The sequence below is a fragment of the Motacilla alba genome, chromosome Z (genome assembly GCF_015832195.1).
Source record: "Motacilla alba alba isolate MOTALB_02 chromosome Z, Motacilla_alba_V1.0_pri, whole genome shotgun sequence".
NCBI lineage: Eukaryota > Metazoa > Chordata > Aves > Passeriformes > Motacillidae > Motacilla > Motacilla alba.
In genome coordinates this window covers 19,373,631-19,397,539 of record NC_052046.1, presented here as the reverse complement: position 1 = coordinate 19,397,539, position 23,909 = coordinate 19,373,631, and the positions used below count along the sequence as shown (strand labels likewise).

The 23,909-nt window shown below is 38.4% G+C and overlaps 1 protein-coding gene across 4 annotated transcripts in view; it reads right to left on the bottom strand.

Annotated features, from left to right (window-relative positions):
- The window catches only part of ZSWIM6 (zinc finger SWIM-type containing 6), a 114,814-nt gene that overhangs the window by 53,001 nt on the left and 37,904 nt on the right, over window positions 1-23,909 (bottom strand). For all 4 annotated transcript variants that reach the window (XR_005255519.1, XM_038125856.1, XM_038125854.1 and 1 more), the window contains exon 2: window positions 1,273-1,629. Coding sequence is in view for 3 of the 4 variants with exons in the window: in XM_038125856.1 (XP_037981784.1) it covers window positions 1,273-1,629 (357 nt within the window). In the remaining variant the exon portion in view is untranslated. The remainder of the gene's footprint in view (window positions 1-1,272; window positions 1,630-23,909) is intronic.

Genomic DNA, 23,909 nt, shown 5'->3' with positions numbered 1-23,909 from the left:
CTGCTTCATGTCCTGCCTCTCCTTTAGTTCCACTTTCTTTCCACTGTCACCATTACGTTCAACAACTACAGCAACTGCCTTGCCTCTGGCCACATCTCCATAGCCCCCAGAGCAAAAAAATACCACTGCTCCTGCAATTCACTTTCTCGCAGCATCACCTGTCTGTGCCTGTTAGGGTCACAGAAGCACAAGGAGAAAGTTCAAGCTGCAGATAAATCCTGGTCTTAAAAAGACTGGTTTTTTTCCGCCTATGCCGTAACTAACATACACATGGTTTTCTTTATCTTAATATTAAGCATCTTGGTTCTGTTTCTATTGCAAGTTCTTTGAGTAATGGTCATGTCTCAAATATTTAATACAAGATCTGTTCCTGTCAATGAAAAAAAAAAGAAACTAAGATATTTTTAGATATTAGGTAACTCCCCCCCCCAAGTTGCCCTTATACTTACAGCTCTGGCCACCTGAGGGACGTTTCTATCAAATGAACTTACAGAAACACAGGACTCTAATAAACAAGCTAGGTCACCTCAAACCCACAACTACCCACTCTCAGTTCAGCAGGGTCCACAAAGAAGCCATGTCAGAAGCCTCAAGTCAAACTCAGCACCCTTTCACAAACATAGGTTTTCCACAGCAAAAAATAGCCACTAAAATCATGTGTAGCAGAAAGAGGAGGAAAGATCAAGACCTTGGCTATGCTGTAACTGCTGTGGCACCAACAGGAAAAAAGCATTGAAATGCACTTTTTATGTTTCTTCTGACATCATACAGAAACCAATTCCCCAAACTTATTAAACTATATTTAATGAATGAAATAACAGTAACATATACTTCCTTTTATCCTTTGTTGTTAAAACAAAATTCCACAATCAAAGTGTCAAAAAACTAAGTAAAAATAACAAAATAACAAGACACCACTGGTAAGTTGATAAAAGAGTTCCTTTAAGCAATATGGCTATACAAAGAACACCACTACTCAGTTTTCACTAGTTGGAAAACACTAGCATGAAGCAGAGCAGGTCACTTATTAGAACTGCTGAGAACATCAAGCTCATTGCTAATGAGTTCTTTTCTCAATTCCAAAGAGCACCATTTTCTAAATATCTTAAAAACAGGGTTCAGTAGAAGAATCCTCTTTAGAATAACACCACTGAATCACAGAATAATTCAGCATGGAAGATAACCAGGCAGGTCACACTCCTGAACGTACAAAAAAATAGCTCAAAACCTATGAGGAAATGAAACAAAAGGAAGGACAAGTATCAAACTCACCATGGACTTGATTGATTTCTGAATTCTGAGAAAGAATTTCATCTGCTAATTTTTGAGCAGTTGGCAAAACTTCTGTGTGGTGTACTGTGATCAAATACTGCACAAATTTTTGTAGTTGGTCTCTATTCATTTGAAAGAGTGTCTCTGAAATGGGAAGATGCAGTTTGACCTGATCTGGCTTGCGGATCCGGTATAAAGAGAGTGCCACAACGTGGGCACAGTAAAATATGTCCTTGTTTCCACAGCTACAGGTCACTGAGGTAATCTTGCAACGATCAAAGCTGATAGCTACATTGCAAACAGTTTCTGGCTCCGATTGCATTGCAGGCTCTGTTACTGTGCCACTCAAGTGGAAACCTGTGCGGGGGGGAGAAAAAGAGAACTTAATGATACATGTAAAATACTATCTCATTATCAAGGAAGTTTTGTTAATGAAAAATTATAAACCTCAAAGAATTTGCTGTAATTACAAATATGATTAATCCCTTTTTCCATACATACCTCTTTCATCTCCAATAAATCAAAAGGGGAGTAAGAAGTTAATTTACAAGTGCTCCACCATACCATCACAACATTCATAGAAGTTTGACAGCAAGAGAACTATTTATTTGGTAAATGACAACTACAGAAGCAGGCCAACATCCCATCAAAACCAACATGAAACTACTCAGTAAACTGGCAGCAATTTTCCAAACCCCCCGACCAGGCAGCCTGCAGCATTAACAGCAATTTTAAGCATTCTCTCAATAAGTGAGAAGGAAGTAGTGCACTCTAGCGGCATGAACTCAGGTTCCAGACCAGGTGACTCACTGACAAGTCACATACCCTCTTTGCTTTCACTTCTCCTACCACTGAGCTCATGCTAATGCTCACCGACACCCAAGTGATCCAGTAGAATGGCTATGTTTGTGTAGTTGCATGTTTTTGGACATGCAAACTGCTGCAGTTACCAATACACAGCATGCCAGACTTGTAACACTGAATGAGATGCATATGCACTGTTCCAAATGCATATGCAGTCTGCATTATGGTCCCATTTTTCCATCGGCATAATAAAGCATAAGGCAAAAGAGCTAGGTTTGTGTGTTCTGTAAGAAGACATGGTATATCCTAAGCATGATCTTTCCTTCAGCAAATATACCATATGTCAGTGCAGCACAAGATCTCAAATGCTGAACCCACCTGTGTGTCCCACATGAAGGCCCAGGTTGGCTCTCAATGCTTTATCACTGAATACCAGAAGAAGGGGGCTTCTTTTTGATTTTACATAAGCGTGATATTGATTTCAGCTCAAGCATTAAATCAAAGACACAGACACAGGGCAATGAAACTGAATTTCATATGCTGCACCAGTACTAGATTTGGAAAGTCCATATACAATCTGAGATAAACACAAGTAAGGTGTTAAATAACAAATACTTACAAAGGAAACAATACAAACCCACACTCCCCCAATGTGAAAAAACTGCTCTAATATTCTTGAAATACCAAAGAAGTATACTGCAGGAAGCATAATCATCATCACATGAAGATTAGACATAGGGGAGAAGGGGAAGCAATACACACGCAGCTCTAATCCAAAATGCTGTATCCCAAACCATTTTTAAAAACCTCTGAATTTTACAGGAAACAAAAAGGAAAATCTGTTATTTTTTCCATTTGTTTACACTGTATGTTTCAGAGCAGGTTATGCAGTCAGCATCACTGCAGTACTCTCATACTCTAACCTGAAGAAAGTCATATGCATACACTAACACTGACTTTGCAATGGGATGTTTCCCAGGTAGTTAGGAATCAAGGCTGAAGAGGCAGTCAGTGTAAAGTGCACATGAGAAGAAAGGCAGTGGATGAACAAGATCAGGATCAAGCAGTATTTTTGTTCCCACTTACCCCTTGTTGAGAGAAAGGGAGTGGAAGTGCCCCTCACACCACAAGCTCCTTCCTCTGCCTTTCCTTTTGGTTTTAAGTAATCACAGTGTGCCTACTCTCAAAAAGAAAGTCTTTGTTAAAGTTCAACCAGCTCTATTTATTTCTGGTTCATTCTCAGTAAGTGAAAGTTGGATTGGTGGTCCCAAAGAAACTGCATGTGAAATTATTTTAATTCCACTTTCCTGTGAAGCATACATTAAAAAACCCCATCCATAATCCATGAGCTGAGGAAAAGTCTAACACTTGAACACAGAAAGAGCCTGATCCTGCTCCTTCCTACTCTTTGTAACTACCTGAACAATAGGAATTATTAAATATTAATAGGAATTAAATACAGTAGAAAAATGCCCAGTGAAAGCTTTTCTGTTAAACTGATGCAAAGTAATAATAAAACAGACCAACCAGCTACCCTAACAATATTACCTCTTTCAATTCATCAGTATATTGTTCAATCATTCAAAAAAGTTAAAACCCTCCTAAGAAAATTAAGGCCTCCAGAAATACTCAGAGTTAAGAGCAGGCCTGCCCTTAAATCCCCACACTGCTTAGATACAGACACAGGTCATGGCTCCCTCTCCACTGAGGGCTTTTTATTAGGAATTCATGTTACAAGCACCAAAATTTAGAAACACAGATACTGGTCTGAACAATGACAGCACTAGTCACCTTACTTAACCTACCCTTCTTAACTTACTGGGAGTTTAAACAAATTAAACACCTGCTGCTCTTGCAGGCTAAAGATGTAGAAGCTTTGTATTAACTATCGCACCAGGATATGTATCCTAATTATGAAACACTGTTTTGCTCTTCTTTATCTGTTTGCATTTTTAAAGACAGAAATTGTTGCTAGTAAATATGACGTTTAAAAAGTTTTAACCATATCATAAAAACCAATTCAGGAAATTCCAGCTCAGAAGCACTGGTAAGGCTGTTGTAATTTAACCCACCAGAATAAAATGACACCTTCACCACTGACCCTCAACATTCCAGAGTACTGAACAAACAGCTTTAATTTTTTTTTTTTTTTAGCCTAACCATCTAATATACCCCTACTAAAGTATGGAAGTTTGGAACAGGTAAAAAGTTGATGCACTGTGCTTTGCTAGAAAGTGTACACCAGCAGTAACTTACAGCCTGTCAAGAAGCAAAAAAGCTTCTCCTGGAAAAAGCAAAAGGAATTACCTATGTGGGGACTTGAAGAAAAAGACATTTCACTAACAGGTCCAAAGCAGAAGAAAAGGAGTTGCTTCAGCTAAAACTTGCAAGCCCTCACCCTAAAGAAGTATTTCTCTTCAAAGGGAAAATTTCTCTTTTACCCAAAGTTACAGAACCTTTACTAGAAATATTTACCCATTCCAAACAACTCCAAAAACAATGATATTTCATTTTTTAGTTAGAGAGTTCATTCATTATTAGCTAAAGAAAACAAAAGTGTAGCAGGCAGAAAAGTGTTCTCACTACAGAAGCTATTCATAGAACAGGCACATTTCACCTTTTCCTTTAGCAGTGGCAGTTGGAAACATTTTACTGTTCTCAAACCAGCTTGTGATCAGCTCAGCTAAGATGTCCAATGCACAGAGGCTTTGCATTCTGCAAAAATGTGTTTAGAAAAGCAGCTGAAGCACTAAGACAATGTATAAACTAAAGCTCTTTTACAAAACAACTTTGCTTCTGTTGGACACTCACTTCAGAAACACCTCAGTGTTATTTAATAGCCAATAAAATAGCGTTCTCAGCTGTCATACTTTTGGAAGGGAACTGTTCCAAAGTGCAACCAAGAAGAAAGCATTTGAAAGTCTGTGATTTTTACAAAGCAACTTTTGCCAAAATCTGCTAGACAGCATTCCCTTGATTAAAATATTCTGGGACTTTAAATCCACCTGACAATTGGAAATTCATGCTATTACAATGTACTACTTGCTAGCACAAGTATATATGCCTGTCATAACAAAAACACCCACCACTTTAGAGTAAAACAAAAGCAAGTTCAAACTGTAACACACTAAGGAGTAAAAAAAACCAGTGGCATGAAGCAGCAGCAGGTAGGCTTTTAGTTACTCAAGCCAGAAGCAAAGTTTGAAATAGTGAGTTTCACTACCTCACAGGATAAGCAGCAAAGTTACTGAACCAAATAAGGATCATTCATGACATCTCATGAGCTTAATTAATCTCTAACGTCAATGTTAAAAAGCATCATGCTTAAAAGGCCCAAGTCCAAAGAGACATTTTGAAAACATACAGGCCAAAATGAAGAACTATCAGAAGTAACCATGTAAAATGCTGGGGGGGAGTGGTCTATGCCTCTGTGCATGTTCAGTCAATAATTTCAGCGGTTAAAAAAAACTAAAAAAAAAAAAAAAAAAAACCATCCACAAGAATTACTTTAAGTTTACACTTGCAAATGAGGGATTTGGTTGAAACACATCCATAGATCACCACTGGGTATTGTTTAACAGAAAATATAAAAATATCAGCAATGCATTAGAGTAATACCCCAAAGATTAAAAATGGTGCTCTTGATTAGCTTTCTGTCATGTGCTGTTTGACACTGTCCATGCCTCATCCACTATGTACACATTCTCCTAAAATCAGGAAGTGTACTACCAGTTGTATTTGGAAATGAATGTTCTCCTTAACGTTGATCTACTGACTCTTTTCCCAAGTATACATACTGCCTGCTGGTCAGGAACACAAAAGAGCTGTTCTACTTTCACAGAAGGGGCCACCAGATCAAGTTACTTACTGAGCAAAAAAACCCAGAAGATCTTCTTCTGTTCTGGAAGCTGGGTAATTCAGCGTGCAAGGCCTATACAGGCACCTCCCCCGCATATAACTTAACATTGGTTATCAGAATTGTACTCTTTGTCTTTAACAATCTTTAAAATAATTTGCAGGCCTACCAGCTCACATTTATTCAGACTTCTTTATTACTTGGCAAACACATAATCACTGTGTAAAGTGTAAACACCTCTGTTTCATCTTGCCTACCTAAGAACAGGCAGAAATGCTTCTGGAAGATAGTTTCCAACCCTGCCCATTAGTTACTTTTTCATACTTACATCAGTGGTTACATTTTTTTTCCCCAAGACAAGCAAAAGTCCAAACCATAGTTAGCTTATTCAAATTTTGTCTTTTTAGAAGTGGTTTTCCTTTGCAATGGTAAAGTAGCATCCTACATTCAATTCTGTCTGAACATCGGAACATTCTAAGAACAGATCAACAATGCACTTTGAAATTATTACAAAATCAAAACTTTGCCACCTTAGCCTGAAGCTAATTTTAACAACCTTTCCATAAAACAGAGAAAACCTTGATTTAAAATGAAAAATATTCACCCATCATATGTTAAACATGCCAATACAAAGATATTAAGGAGCTGGAAAAGAAATTAGGAACAATACATAAGATGTTTACTGTTTCTGATCAATGCATAGGGTATGGACAAATTTATGTTTTGACATCACTGTCACCTATAATAAAATTAGCATTACCTCTGCACCCAAACACTGAGGATATGTCTCAACTAACCACCCGGATTCCACAACTCCCTTTCATAAAGATAATAATCAGGATTTGGCATTTCAGTACTTCTGCAAGCAAGACAGTGGGAATAGCTTTAAGTCCACGCACAGAGGACACTGACAACTTGAAGGTTCACTAGCACCAGCACACTTCCAAGAACATGCACACTGCAACAGAAGTAGCCATAGTAACTTGAACAACAAGATTTATTTGTCCCAACACCGAGTTCAACAGTTGTACTTAAAAACACCAATCTTCTAGGTCTTCCAGACCAAACCTCCAAGTCTGACAAGTGGTCAACTGATTATGTCTGTTAGACAAAGGCCTCCACTAACCCTCCAAGCCAACTTTGATCATATCTCTGCTGCTCAAAAGCAGACATATCACTGCAGCCCAAGCAGGAGTCATGGATGACTGTGGATAAATCCATACAGATTACTCTTCCTTAAAAAGAAGGAAAGGCTGTGCAAACAGCAAGTAACACAGCAAAATGCCTTCCACTACTCAACAGCTATATCAGACCTGGACTGCTTTAAGACAGATGCAGAGTGCCACAGCTCACGCTGTCTGGAACAAAACAAACATGGCCTGTAGGGCCCCTCAAGGTCTCACTGCTATCCCTGTGGTTAAACAACCTGCAACCCACCCCACAGGAACACCATACAAACCACAGAATGGCATTCTCATCAGCACTGCTCACAGCCTCATATCACACCTCTGCAAAACCTGAAAGTTGTCTGCACTTCAACTCATTTTATACAGATATAGTCAAGCCCATTTTAGGTGTTTGGAGCATTAGGCTTTGTAGACAAAGGGAAAGCAGCAAAATCTTGGTATAAGAAAGAGATATATTTAGAATGGTGCTTTCCAGACAGCAGTAACAGAGCTTTCCTCTAGCACAGTAATGCTCAAACTGTGATCTAGGATGTTGTAGCAAATAACATTTATAGCTCAAAAAGCATAGCAGAGAGGAAGAAGACAAGTCTCTTCTGTTAAAGGCTAAACACATTGCCAAGAATCACTGAAACTGTCAATGTTGATAGTCTTGTCAAGTCACAAGGCTAGCAATCCATGGTTGCAAGCCACCCTCTCTCAGGTATACAAATCAAGCGTTTTCATTGATTTGTTTGTTTTTGTTTTGATTTTGTTTTCCACTTTTGCCATGTTGTTTTGTTTTCAAAGGCCATCAGTTTGAAAGAAACTATGCTCCTCTATGCTACAAGTTTAACAGCTCCTCTCTCAGTACCACATGCCCTGAGAGCACAAAAAAACTCAGTGGGAGCCTGGAAACCCCAAAGCTGATGGACAGCTAAGTACAGTCTACTGTGAGAAACCAGAAGACAGGAGATTTATTTATATACATGACATTTTTTCAAATAATATAACACACAGAGATCATGTGGCAGCAATTTACAATAAGAATGTGAAGAAATCAATCTTTGTAGAATGTGGGTAAATCAACATTTTGTCATTTAGAATGCGTGGAATATTGTAATTCTCAAACTTTTGAGGGAGACCTAGCTGAGGTGAGAGGAACTGCCTGAATCTGTCACACAGCAGCTTGCTACAGCAAGAGTAACAAAAGGGCAACTAACACTCAAGAAAGCTGCAAGAAGTGTGAGCTTTTAACACGCCATGATGTCCAGATCATCCAGATCACCTACCTAATGTACACTTAACTGTTTATACATAGATTTTAGTAGAATATAAATGTATGCCAACATCACACTCAAGTTTACATTTATCCATAATGAAGGCTAGAAACAAGAAGTTAGGAAAGACTACTAATCTACATTTGAACTTTGACAAACAAACCTTCACTCTCTGCTGGCAAACTTCACAGGCCCATGTTTATGGCAAAGGGAAATGCTTGACACAGGAGAATGCGCCAACAGACTACAGAGAGCTGCACCCTGAGAATACACTGAGAGTGCCTAAGAACAAGGACTGATTACAACCAGTCTTCACAGCATCAGTGCACAGGTATTTTTTACTAGCTTTCGAGGAAGAATTCACTCCTGCTGTGATGGGGAGAAGCTGACATCTTTCCTGCAACCACCAGGCAGCAAAGATTCCTCAGTAGCCCAAGGTATCTATCTCCCAAGGTGATACCATTTCAGCTTTTATTACAACTTTGGTTTTTAATCACATTTGCAGCGAGAAACTATCATTACTTGCTAGAGCACAAGTAAAATATCACATACGAGAAACTGACTGCAAATGACTAGGAGCAACAAAACTGAGCAGACTAAACCGCTCATTAAAATATCCTTAAAGCCATACAAGAAATAAGCTGCTCCTGCATTCAAGAAGGTAAATATTCAGAGACTTTCAGTTATTTTGAAGAACTCAGAAGATCCCTTGCCTGTCAAATAGATAGAATGTGATTGTTTTTTAAAGTTACTATTTACTGCTTTACTGCTAACAGCAGAAGTTTTTGGTATTGTATGTCAACAGTTAAGGTTTATCTTCAACTACAAATCGCCTGTCTCCACCAAAAGCAAATAAAGAGAAAATAAATTACCTGAGATTGAAGAAAACCTTCAGCAAGATCCACTCACTTAAAAGAACGAGAAAGAGGACAAACACAGTATAACAACTTTTTCTTTTTTTTTTTAAATTCCCCTCTGCCAGTTCAACCACATCTCTGCCCTATCCGCATTCTTTATTGCTGCTAACATGTGTTCTTTGCTTAGGTTACACAGGTTATATCTGCTTCACTTTATTGTTCAAAGTTAGTGTCCATCCTAATTAGTAAAGCATTAACAGTAGCTGTCTACATGTTTTTCAAGGACAAACTGAGTTTGACTAACACAGGCCACAGAACAGCAAAAACCTCAACAGAAGATGTGTGAAAGCAAGATGGAAAAACTCTGAAACTTACATCCTGTTTGATTCATTGCTTAATAATCAGGAAAAAATGGGTTTTTTTCTTAGCTACTTGGTAATGATTTAATCAAATTTGTATTTGTTAACTGGAAGTAGATAAAATCCTAAAAAGGAAGATGACAGCAATCACTGATATAAACTTTGAAAGAAATTTTTGAAGTATTAGAAAATTACTCCTTCCTGGAAAGCATGTGTCTGGATTTCCACAGCCATTCTTATGGTTTGAAAAACCAGCCCAGGATGTCTGAAACAGGCATCCTGCAGTAAAAGGATGGTCATTTCAATAGGTCATTTCAATAACAGAAAACATTTCAATAGGTCATTTCAATACGTCATTTCAATATCAGAAAACATTTAACTGATTGACTAATTTAAGACTGCACTCAAACAGTTCAAATCTAGGCTATGAAAAAGCACAAGCCAATGTAATTTTGAATCTAAACTGATCTTCCATCAAGAAATGTCACAGTTTGCCTAAAAGAGGAAACTACCACTCCCATTTCCATTAGTAACTGAGCAATAAATAATTTTCTTTTGTTTAAAAAGGGAGGGGAAAAAAGACCTCAGTGCTGCACTTGCACCAAATGAAAAATGGCACTAAAAGTCACAGAATATAAGGGAAACCCTTTCTTTATGGCCATTATTCTATTTTCACAATTGTATACTAAATATTCACAATGTTTTATTGCTTTATTTTTTTTAACAAATGCTGATGATCACTGCAGGAGTCAGGTTGTTCACTGAACTGCTATTTTATCAATAATCAAAGCAGAGGAGAAAACAGAAAAATAGGCTTTTAAGTGTAAAAACAACAGTCACTAGGACTTTCAGAAGGGCTCAGTTCATTTTGGACTATAAATTTTACAAGAGAAAGGTTTTCAGCATCTTTCTCTGGTCACCATTACAAAGGATTCCAGCAAAAATAATAAGTACAACAGAGCTCTTCCTGAAAAAACAAGAGAGAAAAAGCCATGAAAACCACAGTGTTGAAAGAGCTCCAGAACTGAAGTCTAGAAATCCACCAATACCACAAGTGAGTCACCCTTCCATGACTGAAACCAGCACTGATGGAACAATTTTTTTTAGCTCTTGAGGGCCAACTGCAGTAGAGTCACAAATAAGGACTGGAATTCCAAAAATACTACTATGGTAACAATAAAAGTGTTTTAAGGAAAAAGTCAGAAAAGGTCACTTGTATTACAAACCAGAACATCCTTGATAACACTGGCACACAGCCTAAAGCCACACAAGCTGACATCCTGCATGAAATCAGGTTCTTGTGGTTCACACTTTTTCCATACTGTTGCTGAGTTAGATCCTAATCCATTTCCCTCAATTGAATTTATTTCAATTATTATTCAAAAAAATCAAATCAATACACAGTAGCCATAGCAAATGCACTCCATTGCCAAAGCTGACTGGCAAGTCTTGCCATAGCAGTATTCCTCCATACTGACATGCACCACCTTTCTCCAGACATCAGATGAAGAATGATTGGTTTCATGTAAGAAAAACAGATTTCCAAAGGCAGCAACAATCTTGAGGGTAAGACTGCTCACATATCTATTCATATTGATAAAATGGAAACGTGTGTGAGCTCAAAGGGGGAGAAAAAAGTATGCACCCAGGCCAGAATACCTTAATTTTGATTTCTGGGAGCTATGTGCACAGCAAGGACTTGGAACAAGTAAGAGTAGGTGTGTCCAGGTGGGAAAGCCCTACGTGTATTCTAAGCAAACGTGAGCACATTCAGAGCACATGGCTGCCCCTCAAACAATACAAGTAAGACTAGTATGCAATTTTCTTTAAGATAAAATTGAGAAGCCTACCCCATCCTCTAAAGCCACACATTACTTCTCCGTGAATTAGCAAGGCATACCATTCTTCTTTTCAAAAGCCAAGAAGCTTTTCAGTAATATTTAACTCTAACCTACGGCCCTCAGAAGTTTAAAAAGTTGCACTTATTCTGACTGTTAATCAAAGGTTCTAGATAGTACATCAGCATATAACATGCATGCTATTCAAGCCTCCAGTAACATGAACAGGGTTGAACAACAAAATACAACATAAGACTTTTTTTTCCTAATTCATGCCTCACAGTTACAAAACCATAAAGCTTTCTAGACACCAACAATATGATAGTGAAAAGTCTGGAAAAGAAGAGGGATGAGGAACAAAAACCAGAACTGAACAAGAAAGCAAAGCTTCCATGATAAAGTAAAGAAAGCAATCTAAGAAAGAAGAACAAATTTATACAGCAAAATACAATTTGTCATTTATTAAACAAGTTACTGGAGTTCTTCACATTGTATTTCAGCCTAAAAACCAGGTTTTAATAGTACATAAACTATCAGATTGACAAAAAATCAAAAAAAGCATGTCTGGTAATACATGACATTTCTAACTTTCACTGACAAGCCAAGGAACACCTTAGAACTACCTTTCAACAGAGAAAAATGAAAAAATTATACCACCACAACAACTTATTTCACTTTTATAATGCAGTTCAGGGAGACATAAAAACAAACTGACAGAAAGGATGGCAAGTGTCTCTACCAGGAAACCAAGTAACAAGCTGCTTTCATGAGACTTCTATAGTTTCTTGATGTTAGTTTATCAGAAGCTGAGGCCCAGGAAAAAATTATCTAGACTACAAGTGTTTGCATTTGGGATAAGCTGCCAGGTGGTGTACTTGTGGAGGCGTGGTTAATGCTTCATTTTGTTAGCTTCGGTTGCCTTCTAAAATAGTGAAGAGCTGGACTTGCTGATGAACATGATACCAAATCCACAAGGCTAAGAACACTGCTGAATAATTTGGTGACTCAATGCTGTGTGTTGATTTTACTTATCTCAAACCAGACAGTGCTCTTGTAGGGGCACTAAATATCCTTTTACATGCAAGTCTTATGTCTACAGGGCCACCTTTTGCAATAATGAAAGGCTCTCTGTCTGTGCTCTTAACTTTTATCATAACCTACCTAAATCTAATTGGGAGGGGGGAAAAAAGGGAAGACCACTCCAAGTTCTTGAAGAAGATCATGTCTATTTGGATTGTGAAACAGATCCAAGTAACGACAGAGACTGTCAAAAAAGCTGAACAGGAATTGGGACTCTAGCATCAGTTGCTGATATTATTACTAAATTAAAGATTGTTTTCTAGCTTAGACTAAAGTAAGACTAAATTCAGTGAGGCATTGGATTATTACACAACACCACTGTCACCTAAGGTTGTATTGTCACAGTCCATTTAAATAGCAAGACACTGACAAGATTACTTACAAATTAGTTTTCAATGTTGCTCAACATACTTGAATTGAGAGACTTACTACTATCTGAAGTAGCTCTGCATCACAATAAGAGACAAAAACAGAATAGTTAAATTCTGTATCTGACATCTCTTACAGTGACAAATAACCATAACCTAAAAACTTGGTTTAAGAGTATCAGTATCCCAGTCTTAGCAAAATAAACTCAAATACTTAAAAAGTCAGGCCCCTTATATAAAAGTAGATAGATTTATTTTCTTCATACTTGAAATTGTTCAAAAGAAATTTGAAGTATTTAGAAAGAATGCTCTCATCTTATCCCCTGCAACAACATCCCCATCCCTTTCTGCAAATGTCCCCTGCTTTCTCTGAGCAGAGTAATTTAAAGGAACGCAACCAGGTCCTGTGTCAAATTGTCTGGATTTTCAAATCGTAATGATGTCCAAAACAAGTTCATCCATACCCTCTTCAGACAAACAGGAAAGATAAGAACTGTTTAACTAGTACTATGCTTCCAGAAAGTCAGCTATGATTTGGGTTATTTTATTTGTTGAGAAATGGTTAAAATAAATCATTCACTATACCATGACAGACTATGTAGCAGGGATTACTGTTTCCTACATCTGGCTTTTCCTGTTTACTTAGTCAAACTGGATGCTTCCCCCTCTGATAAGGAGTGAGACTGGTATCAGGAGCTACAAGCATTATCAGCAACTTCCTTAGAAATCTGTCTTTTCTCTCTGTCCTCTGAATCTCTGGATAAGAATGTGCCATATGCCCTGTATGGTATCTCCTCCCTTTTTAAATTCTCCAAGCAAGTCTTAAAAGTTAAATTTAAGATTCACAGACCTAGCTCTGTCCTAACAAGCAATGTGGATATTTAAAGGTTAAATGGGGTCAGTTTCCTATCTAAATATTTAAACATTAGACTGATTGTTTTTAAAATACTTTGAGAACATGTAACAATATCAGAAACGAACCTGGAATACCCAGTTTGTTGGCCTCTGCCTTCTCAGCAAGAAAATCCTGTTTCTCAGAAAGAAAACTCCTAGTTCTCACCTCTCACAAGACAAAGCCCATGAGCTGCACAAGTGCTAGTGGAATCTTTCAATCTGTGACCAACATTATTCAGATCAAAAAGCATTCTCATATGCTCTGAAAGAGGGATGAGGGAATTCATTCCTCACCTTCTCATTGTCAATTCTCCTGTATGTGTTTGCTTAGTTTTAGCTGATCTGCTCGTTGCACACATGGAAAGAAGCAGAAGACAAGAAGGTCTACCATCCCTGATGAGGCACCTAAATCAATCGCCATCTCACCCCTGCAATAGGTACTTCACATGCCCACTCGTCCCTCTGCCACAATTGTCAGAATCCAGGACATCCCTCTGGGTGCCCTGGATGGCCTGAGCCACTGGCAGGGATTTTGATCTTAGCTCATGAAGCAAATTACTAACTCTGTATGAAGAATTACAAGCCACACACAAAAGTTTAGATATTGTAGTAGAAGTAGTCACGAAGTGAAAGGAAGGATTTCTGAGTGCTGTACAAGGGGGTTTTAAGCCTTGTACGCAGGGGTCCAAGTTTTGTACATGGGGGTCAGGGGATTCTAAGATGGAGGGATTTGGGTGTGCCCTGTCCTCTTTCTTTCTCCTTCCTAGCCTCCATGTCTTTGGTGATGTTGGCACTCACAGATTGGTTTAGAGTAGAAAGTCACCATTCAATATAGATAGTAGGCATTGGGGAAAAAGTCTAAACATGTAGTACGTAATGTATGATATAAAAGATGGCACCAGCCCCCTGGGAGGGCAGTGTGCCTTTGTCTGACCTGCTGAACGGGCCACAGCAGTTCAGGGAGAAGAATCTTTTAGATAACCAACAATAAACAACCTTGAGAACAGACAACAGAAGACTACTGAGTCTTTCTTCGAAGGCACGGGTTGGAGGAGGGACTTTTCCATCTTTTGGGCTCACCCCAATCCGGGGGTGAAACCCCACAACAATTCCTCAATCTGAAGACAAACTGCTGAGCATCTGTGCTGGTTCTGGCATAGTTAATCTTCCTAAGATAACTGGGCTAGCATGGGCTATTATTTCAGATTTGCACTGGCACAGTGTCGATAACACAGGGATGTTTTAGCTGTTGCTGAGCAGTGCTCACACAGGGTCAAGGCCTTTTCTGCTCCTCACCCCACCCCACCAGCAAGGAAGCTGAGGGGCACAAGGAGCTGTGAAAGGACACAGCCAGGACAGCTGACCCCCACTGCATATAGGGATATCCCACCCTGTATGACATGATGCTCAGCATATAAAGAGATGGAAAGAAGAAACGAGGAGCCATTTGGAGGGATGGTGTTTGTCTGCCCAAGTCACAGTTGTATGTGATTTAGTCCTGCCTTCCTGGAGATAGCTGAACATGTGCCCGCCTATGGGAAGAGGTGAATGAATTCCTTCTTTTGCTTTGCTTGTGTGTTTGGTTTTTGCTTTACCTAAACTGTCTGTACCTCCATTCAAAAGCTTTCTCACTTTCACTCTCCTGATTCTCTCCCCTATCCCACAGGGAGCAATTGAACTGGTAGCTGTGGCTGTGTGGGTCTTAGTTGCCAGCTAAGGCTAAACCATGACAGCATCCCTCATTATGAATTTACCCCCAGGAGCTCAGAAATATTGCTCCATTAAAAGTATATCTCAGCACATCCTGCTGGTTAGGGCTGCTGGAACACTCTACCCCTCCCCGACCCCCTCTGGTCTCTCATGCACTATGGAGCTGAAATTAGCTAGTCATTACATGTGAAGGAGTCTCACATAGAGCAGCACCCTGCTGCTAAAGACAGCTATTTTACATGGCAATTTTGCACTACGGCATCTGCTACCTTACTAATATGTATATTTAATGCCACTGCATAACGTGCAGAATCATATGCTGTTCACTGCCTGTTTGTTCAGATATTACATGCTTGTAAGAAGCACTACTCCATTTGAAAAACACTATTTTTTCTATTAGGTTTTCTCCCTGGTGTTCCTTGTAACAGAGTCCCAAACAAGAAGCTCATGCACTACTCTAGACCAAAAACCTCCACAACTTGGGTTGAGACAAGCTTCTGGCCTGTGCTACAAATATAATTTAGTTTATTTCCTGGGTCTCACTCCATGCTGTAGTTTTACATTGTTCCAATATGAAAGGAAGTGGAAAGGGAATCACACCTTGACAACTGATCAGATATGTACTCCACACTACTCTTGTGATATGTACTCACACTACTCCACTGGGAATATGAATACTCAGAGCAATGGCCTTTGCAACAGATTTTGCTCTTTCTACTGAAAGACACTCAAAGAATTAACATTAAGTTCCATCACATGCAGTTACTAATAATTTTGTTCACAGAGCACACTACATCAGAGGAAAAAAAAATTTAAAAAATCAAAGTTTTAAACTAGAGGGTTTAGGAGTCAAGTGTGGGACCAACATGTCAGGTGTATTATCTCCCACAGGAAAAACTTCAGTTGCTCCTAGGCTTCAGTAGACTCATCTTAAGCCAATCTCATCAATCCTCCCCTACACCTAATTCAGGGAAAAGTGATTATGAACAGATATTCCAGGTGGCAAAATGACTGCCCATCTAGTATAGAAGCCAGTAGCATTAGCATCTATGGTTGCCAGCTCAGATTTCAACTTGAACTGCATTTCCTCAAAGCAATCAAAGCATAGGAAATGATAGGAAATGAATCTACTCTGCATAACTGAAGTGATGCCCTCTGGGAAATACTACTTTAAATCTGATTTTGAGGAAGCAATAAACGTGCTCTCTATTGGAAGGCAAACATAAATTCAAAGCAAAGGAGATTCCATTACTTTGAACTAAAGCAAGCTCATTTAGAGGCATTTAGAGGTATGCTGGTAGACATTTGCTCCAGAATTTGTCTTCAGACTATTCTGATGTTAGAAAGATTTGGGAGCTGTAACAATACTTAAGTATACTCACAGGATTTTAGGAACAAAATTCTAACCAGTCCATTCTCCTTGTTATAAGCTACAAATAAATCTATAGATGAGTAAAGAGTAGCAGAGACAGTCCTTACTGGCCAAGCAGAGACTCGGTCCAGTAATCACTTTTCTGCTATGAGCATTCAATAGTCAATTAGCCTATTATTTTGATATGAAAGAATGCCCAAGGCTTTCCTAACCCTCCTTTATTTACAAAGTAGACAAGCTTCATTCCTAAAGACAAAAAGGACTCCAATGGACTGGGCCTTTCTACTCACCCAATACACACAAAGGCTACTCTGATGTGCAAAAGCATCACCCCAATGCTTGAGAGCACAAAGGTACCAGAAGGCTAACACAGGTTGCTACCTGCAATGCACTGCTGAAGAGAATAAAAAAAGCAGAGAAGACTGTACCTGGAAGGAACTCCAGAAGTAAAGACCAACATCTGCTCCTTACACACATATGCACACACGTGGCATTTGTATGCAAACAGAACAACAGGAAAATTCTCAGGTAATCTTCTACATTTTGAGCTTACTTCAGACATTATACAAAGTAATAAGAGTATTTTCATTTGGTGTGCTGCTACTGGAATATACAAAATTTCTCTTTTTAAAGCAGTAAGCTATTCAAACAACCCATCAATACCTCACAAGATGAGGCAATGGTTCTCCTATCAGTGAGGAAGGACCATCATCACAGCCTGACATTTATGAATTTATGAGGGTGAGCAGAGGAATTTCTGAAGTTATGCCAGATTCAGAAAAAACAGAAACAACAAAATCTATTTCTTCTACCACAGGCATATTTAACAAAGACAACCTCCATGCAGTCCCCATGAAGAGAAACAATTTGAATACCTAAATAATGAAGCAGAACCAAGACACTTCTAAAACAGACTAATTTATATATTTTTAAGTCATCTACACAAGATTCATAAAGCAGAAAATGGATTTGTTGTATTTTTGCATGAGAAATTTACTATGATTTTAAAATATCCCTGCCAGTGATAAAACTTTCTAGAAAAATAATTTTCTTTTTAAGAGTAAGCATGTCACCATCTGAACATTTTGTTTTGAGAGGCCAGTGCAAATTACGAACTTTCTAGACCATGAAAAACAAGACAGCTAAAGAAGCCACCTTTTAAATTTCTGGAAATATGCTGAACAAAAAAAAAGTAACTTGTCCATAGGAACTTGCATTCATAGGATCTACTGCAGTAATGCAATGGTGGTTAATTAGGTAAAGGAATTAATACTTTTAAAATGCTCTACAATCTGACCAGGCTGAAACAAATACTACTATACTATACTACTTGTATTCTTTCAGAGATCACATTGAAATTAGCAGTACACTGACCTGAAAACAAACTACTTAACCAATTTCTTTCCCTAGTGTAATTACTTAAAGCAAGTAAAAAAGCCTAATACAGAGAGAGCATTATTTTGAATTCAGAGCTCCTGACTGGAGTTCTCCAGTACGAAAACACCTTTCTTGAAACATCTTTCCTTCTTATTGTATTTTAAGGGTAAAGAAGAAACAGAAAATTACTGCAATATCACTAAGTACCTGTGTTTTCAATGACATTATGAAGTTTGTTTTGCTCTTCTCCTCAGAACTCGAAAGGCTTTGCTGGAAGGAAGCCTCTCATTCCAATATTTGGATGCTACACACCACCAGTCACTACCACTTCAAAGGGCAGAGAAGAAGCTTCTAACACACCAGAGGCAGTTTGCTAATGTTTGCAGCAACAGAGTATTGTTTCTATCCATAAGCCACAAAAATAATCTGCAGAGGGTGGGGTGGGCAGAGGGATATATTTCTTCTTCTATCATGGATTGCACAGCATCCCTTTGAGAAATGATGGTGAGAAGGCTTGACAGCAGAGTGGGCTAAGCCACAGCCAGGCTGACAGCTATACTGAAGAAATGCCTGTGCCCCTAGACCCAGACAGGCATCAGGCTACAGCTGCCAAAAAACTACTTCCTATTTGGTGCACTCTGACAAGCAGAAGTCTGTATGGAAATAGTTTGCAGGGCAGACTGACCCACCTCAGATGAAGGATGTCTAGCACAGCAGAAGATGAACCAGCTAACAAAGAGAAGAAAAGAGCCCACACTGCCGCTCATGGAGGAGAGAGCAGTACAACCAGTGAGCAACATGAGCCCCAAAGAGCAGTGCTTGAGGAACAGGCAGTCTAGACAGGATGGGGGTGGGGGTGTGCAGCTTGTTTGCTTCGACTGCTTCACAATGCAGACTTTTCCCACATCAAAAGGAGGGGAAGGGAGGGGAAAGACACAGGCAGCAGGAAGACCTATTCCACTTTTAAGAAAGACAGAAAGAGGTCTGCCACCATTTATTCATGATACTTACTTCACGTCTCAGAAAAGCTGATTTGCTACTTAATAACTCAAGAATTGTATTTTTCCATGCAGGGTTCACAAGAACTGAATCCAATTCATTCAATTCCCAGTAAGTCTGACTGCATCTAAGTTAAAGCCAACAACCTGCCAGTCTGTAACTTACTTTCAGAAACTAGACAAAACCATGAAGCTGACTGCTTTAATGCATCATGGTAAACAGGTACCCAACAGATTAAAAATACAAAAAGAACAGCAAGCTACCCTAAGCATCTATGCTCTGCCTATCATCTTCTCTCAAGTGCAGTTCTCCAGTCATACAGCAGCCAGCCAAATGTACCAAGTCTCAACCTTTCAAACAGGAAAATGCACCAGAGTAAGGGCGAGGAAAGGATAAATTGAATAATTTAAGTCTTCACAAACCCAGAAATTATTTGAAACACAGTATTTAACAGTTGCTTAAAATAGGTTTAACTAGGTTTGGAATAGTTATACTCATTTAGAGCACAAGCACATTTGTTTATGTATAAGTAAACACAGTCTGACAGCAGTTTGGATCACCTATCAGAATGAATCAACTACAAGTTTAATAAGCATTATTTATATTCTACGTAATAGTCTATGTGTTCCTTCAAGCCACTGCAGTGATAACACATTTAAAAGTCTTTCACGGCGTACTAAATCTGTGGTACCTAGCAAAACACAGCACATTCCAGCTGGATGCTTCCCAAACCATATCACTCGACTTTTTAAATATTACTGCCATCTGGCCGCTAGGCTTTGCTTACCAAAACAGTCACTGTGCACACATTTCTACAGCAGCTGTAGTAAAAAAAAATAAATGGGAAAGTCTAAAACTATTTTATCAAGGCAGTTACCATTGTATTTAGAAAAATTAAATATAGGTAGCTTTGTGTTTTGCTGTATTTTCCATTTCATTTAATGTTCTTCACAAACTCATTTGCCACTGGCACTCTCACAGTCCAGAATTAACAGTGACTGAAGAACATGTGAAGAGCAAGTAAGAAAAATGTATCATGAATTATGTGTAATTCTATTCTGGATAAGTACCAGTGCTACAGAAATACAGTGTAAAAATGATGTCATAGTAGTACCTCTGGTCATTCTTAGGGTACACAGCAAATCATAGAGCCTTCTCAAAGAGACCCCAAAACCACACTGAAGGCACAGATTTACTCCAGGGGCTCTTCCCAGTGTCCAGGCCATAGTAAACAAAACAAATACTTAAATCATGATTAATCTGAAGCAATGCTCAATGAAAGCTGGGGAAGTCCTGGGAGCAGTGGGAATATTTAAACTAGAAAAGAGCTTGTGGGTTTTTTTTAATTACAGTATATTACATTAATCAGACCTGGAAGCCACAAACCCAAGGTTCTTTGTGACTGAGTCGTCACAAAGGCAGCACAAAACACACTCAAGGCCAAACAGGTGAAGAAGCATTTTCAGCAGTTTACTTTTTGGACATCTTATAGGTGTATGGCAGAATTCAATCTTTAAATAAATGCTGTGGCCTCAGAGAGTAGATAAGCTTTGGCTGGATAAAAGCCAATGATAGTATAATTACAATAAGGTGTTTTTCCAAGTTCTGCCGTGCTGAAAACATCACCTAACACTCCATCCACATGCTTATTCACTTCAGTACCTAAATAACTAAATACAAGATAATCTAGCAGTTGCTTAAAGCAGTTGCTTTAAGTATGCATAACTCAAAGTGAAACAGTCATACCAATTTAAAGCAAAAACACATGGGTTTGAGTGCAAGAAAATATTGTCTGACAGCAATCTGGATCTACAGCAAATTTAATAAGCTACAGGATAATTAAGAAGAGTTGTTCATACTTATGTCAATAAGCTGAGTTATGTGGTTTTGTCCTAAATGTTCCACCAAGAACTCTGTACGGTTTGGTACATGCATACACATTCCTTGTGACAGTAACAGCTCGTTCCTATATCTGAATGAACACAGCAGATTATCAAGCACTCTATAGCCCAGAACAGCTCTGCAGGCTGATCTTGCTGAGACTTTAGTAGAAGAGCCTTAGTTTTCCTCCAGCGAGCAGTATTTCTTGACCTACAAATTGTTTACATGTTGGTGTTTAAGAAAAAATTCAGTCTTTTTGGAAGCAATAGCGAGGCTTTTACTTTTTTTCTCCTCTCTCTCAAATCACAGGCACTGAGGTTATCTGAGAAGTGACACGGTCCAATCTGACTCAAACAAGTACAGCATCTGGACAAGTCTTAGCCTGATCTGACTTGAGTACTTTATAAAAGATTTCAGGCCGTAAGTACAGATTCTTCTTGCTAGGGATCAAATAAAAAAGAGCTATGAACGACAAGCAACCAAAAAAACCCAGTATCACAATGTTATGGTAAGATCACACAATATACAGGGAAATCAGTGAGTTAAATATCTCTGTGAATAGATCCCTAAGTGTCAGTAAAGTTATCATTAGGGATTATACATGAACCATCATCAGATGCCAAAGAGAGAAAGCAAGAAGGTGAGTATTCTCTTCTCATCTTACACAAAACAGCTTTCAGAAGGTCTTAAAAAATGAAGGAACTACATTAACTTCCTTCAAATACTTTCATGACACACTTCTCATCCCTAACATAAAGTAGTAACACCTTACATAAAAGATTCAAGCAACCAAATTTTAATGAATAGTACCAATGTGATCCTGAGATGTTATGATACTGCTCACCTGATGAGTATTTGAAAATGACAGGTGCTGCATTCTCACATCTGTCTGTGACTCTTAGAGAAGGCTGGTGCTGTACATAAACAAGGCTAATACAGGTTACACAGCACAAAGCATAGCGTGCCAAGTAAATCTCTCAACAGATAAGTAATGGGAAAAAACAGCAAACAATTAAAGGACATTATTTCAATTTCTGAAGTCAGAACAAATTCAATATTAGATACACTTTTTTTGTTGTTGTTGCAGATCACTGTTAGAAAAGGCAAAAAAATGGATAAACAAAAAGAGACAAGTTATAAGAACTTCAACACCAGACTACTACTCTAACTCTACTTACGTCCTACAGAAAAAGCTTGTAATGTGGTGCTTGCTTCAGAAACATGTCACTCTTCCAAGAGATTACTTTCAATTGTTACAAACACAGCTGGCATAGAAGATTGCTATTAAAGTACCAAATTCCATTTATTTTCTTTTTTGGATAGAGGTAGAAAAGAAAACATTACCTTGTATAAAGATATCTTTTTTTTTTTTTTTAGCATTGCCTTACATCTTCCACCTTGACCTTTTCTGTATTTCTTTTATCTGGTAAAACTGATAATGACAGATTGTCATTGATGCACCAAGTGTTTTTCCTATACACTTAATCACAGTTCCAGTCTCAGTGAAATCCCTAGAAGTTAAAGAAACCTTTATATTTAGTTTTTAAATCTGACCTCCAAGCTGTATATAGCAATCCAAACAGTTAAATGAAAAGTTTCTAGAAATGGTGGCTGTTTTATTTCTCTTCTCCTCCCCCTTTCTTCCTCACTCCTTAGTTCTGAAACAAGAAGAAATCCCCTTTTAATCCTTTCCTCAGCTTCTGACACACACCTAACTGCTTTTGCAGTGCTAAGTAATACCAGCTGGGGTAGCTGTGGACAAAAGCATTATTCACTTGCCCTGGGTTTCAGGAGGTGAAATCCACAGGCAAATTTGCACACGCTGTCTGGATTCCCTTACTATCTCTCCAACAACACATACACATCTAAATTCAAATTTAGCAAAGGACAAAGTTTAAATTAATGTAGTTGAGAAGAGGGAGGCAGAATTGTTTAGAAATTCTCCCAGAGAAGCAGCGGGTTGCATTAGAACAAAGCAGCTTATGTCTATCATTTCTCTGTTTGGGTAGGTTAAAAAGGTCATTTATGCCTCAAAGCATCAAATTAACATTTGAGGACATGAATTTTAAAAATGGCTATTCGCTTTTCCTCTCTAAATTGATAATGACTTTTTCTTTAACATGGGAGAGAAGTAAAGGGAAAACGGGAAATACACAGCCAAAGGAGAAAGAGCCTTCTTGTCAGGCAAATTAGGCATTGACTTTACATCCATAACAGTACAAGGTGACCATATCTTAATTACACCTAAGAAATTAAGCAGATAGCTCAAAAGGTGTCTAATAAACCTAATTTTTAATTACAAAATAGTTCTTGGCATATGATATACAACTTTCTCCTTCCTGTCCATAGAGACAAGCTCCAATACTCACAATGTGAAATTCCCACCAGCAGAAACAGCTTTCAAGCATGCTTTGCACTGACACCATACCGCTCATATTGCTAGTCCTGATTTTAATAAACTACATCTCAACTCATAACACAAATACAAGTATTTATATAAAAAGTGTGGGCGGTTTTAAAAGAAATAAACAGATCCTATGAGCTTTTAAACTAGGTAACTCAAAGTATTTGGGACCAGTTTCTCTAACACTAGACTTTCCACCTCTGAAAGCACCTGTAGTTTCCACCAACTCTTCACAACTAGCATTGACTAAACTGTGAACTGCATTTCTATGAAAATCTTACAAGCTAAAAAGCCATTCACAAAGCCACAAATATTCTTCACAGAAATATCATGCTGAACTCCAATTATTACAGTTTGAGCAAAATCTCATACCTCATCATTTGCTTTTGTCAGCT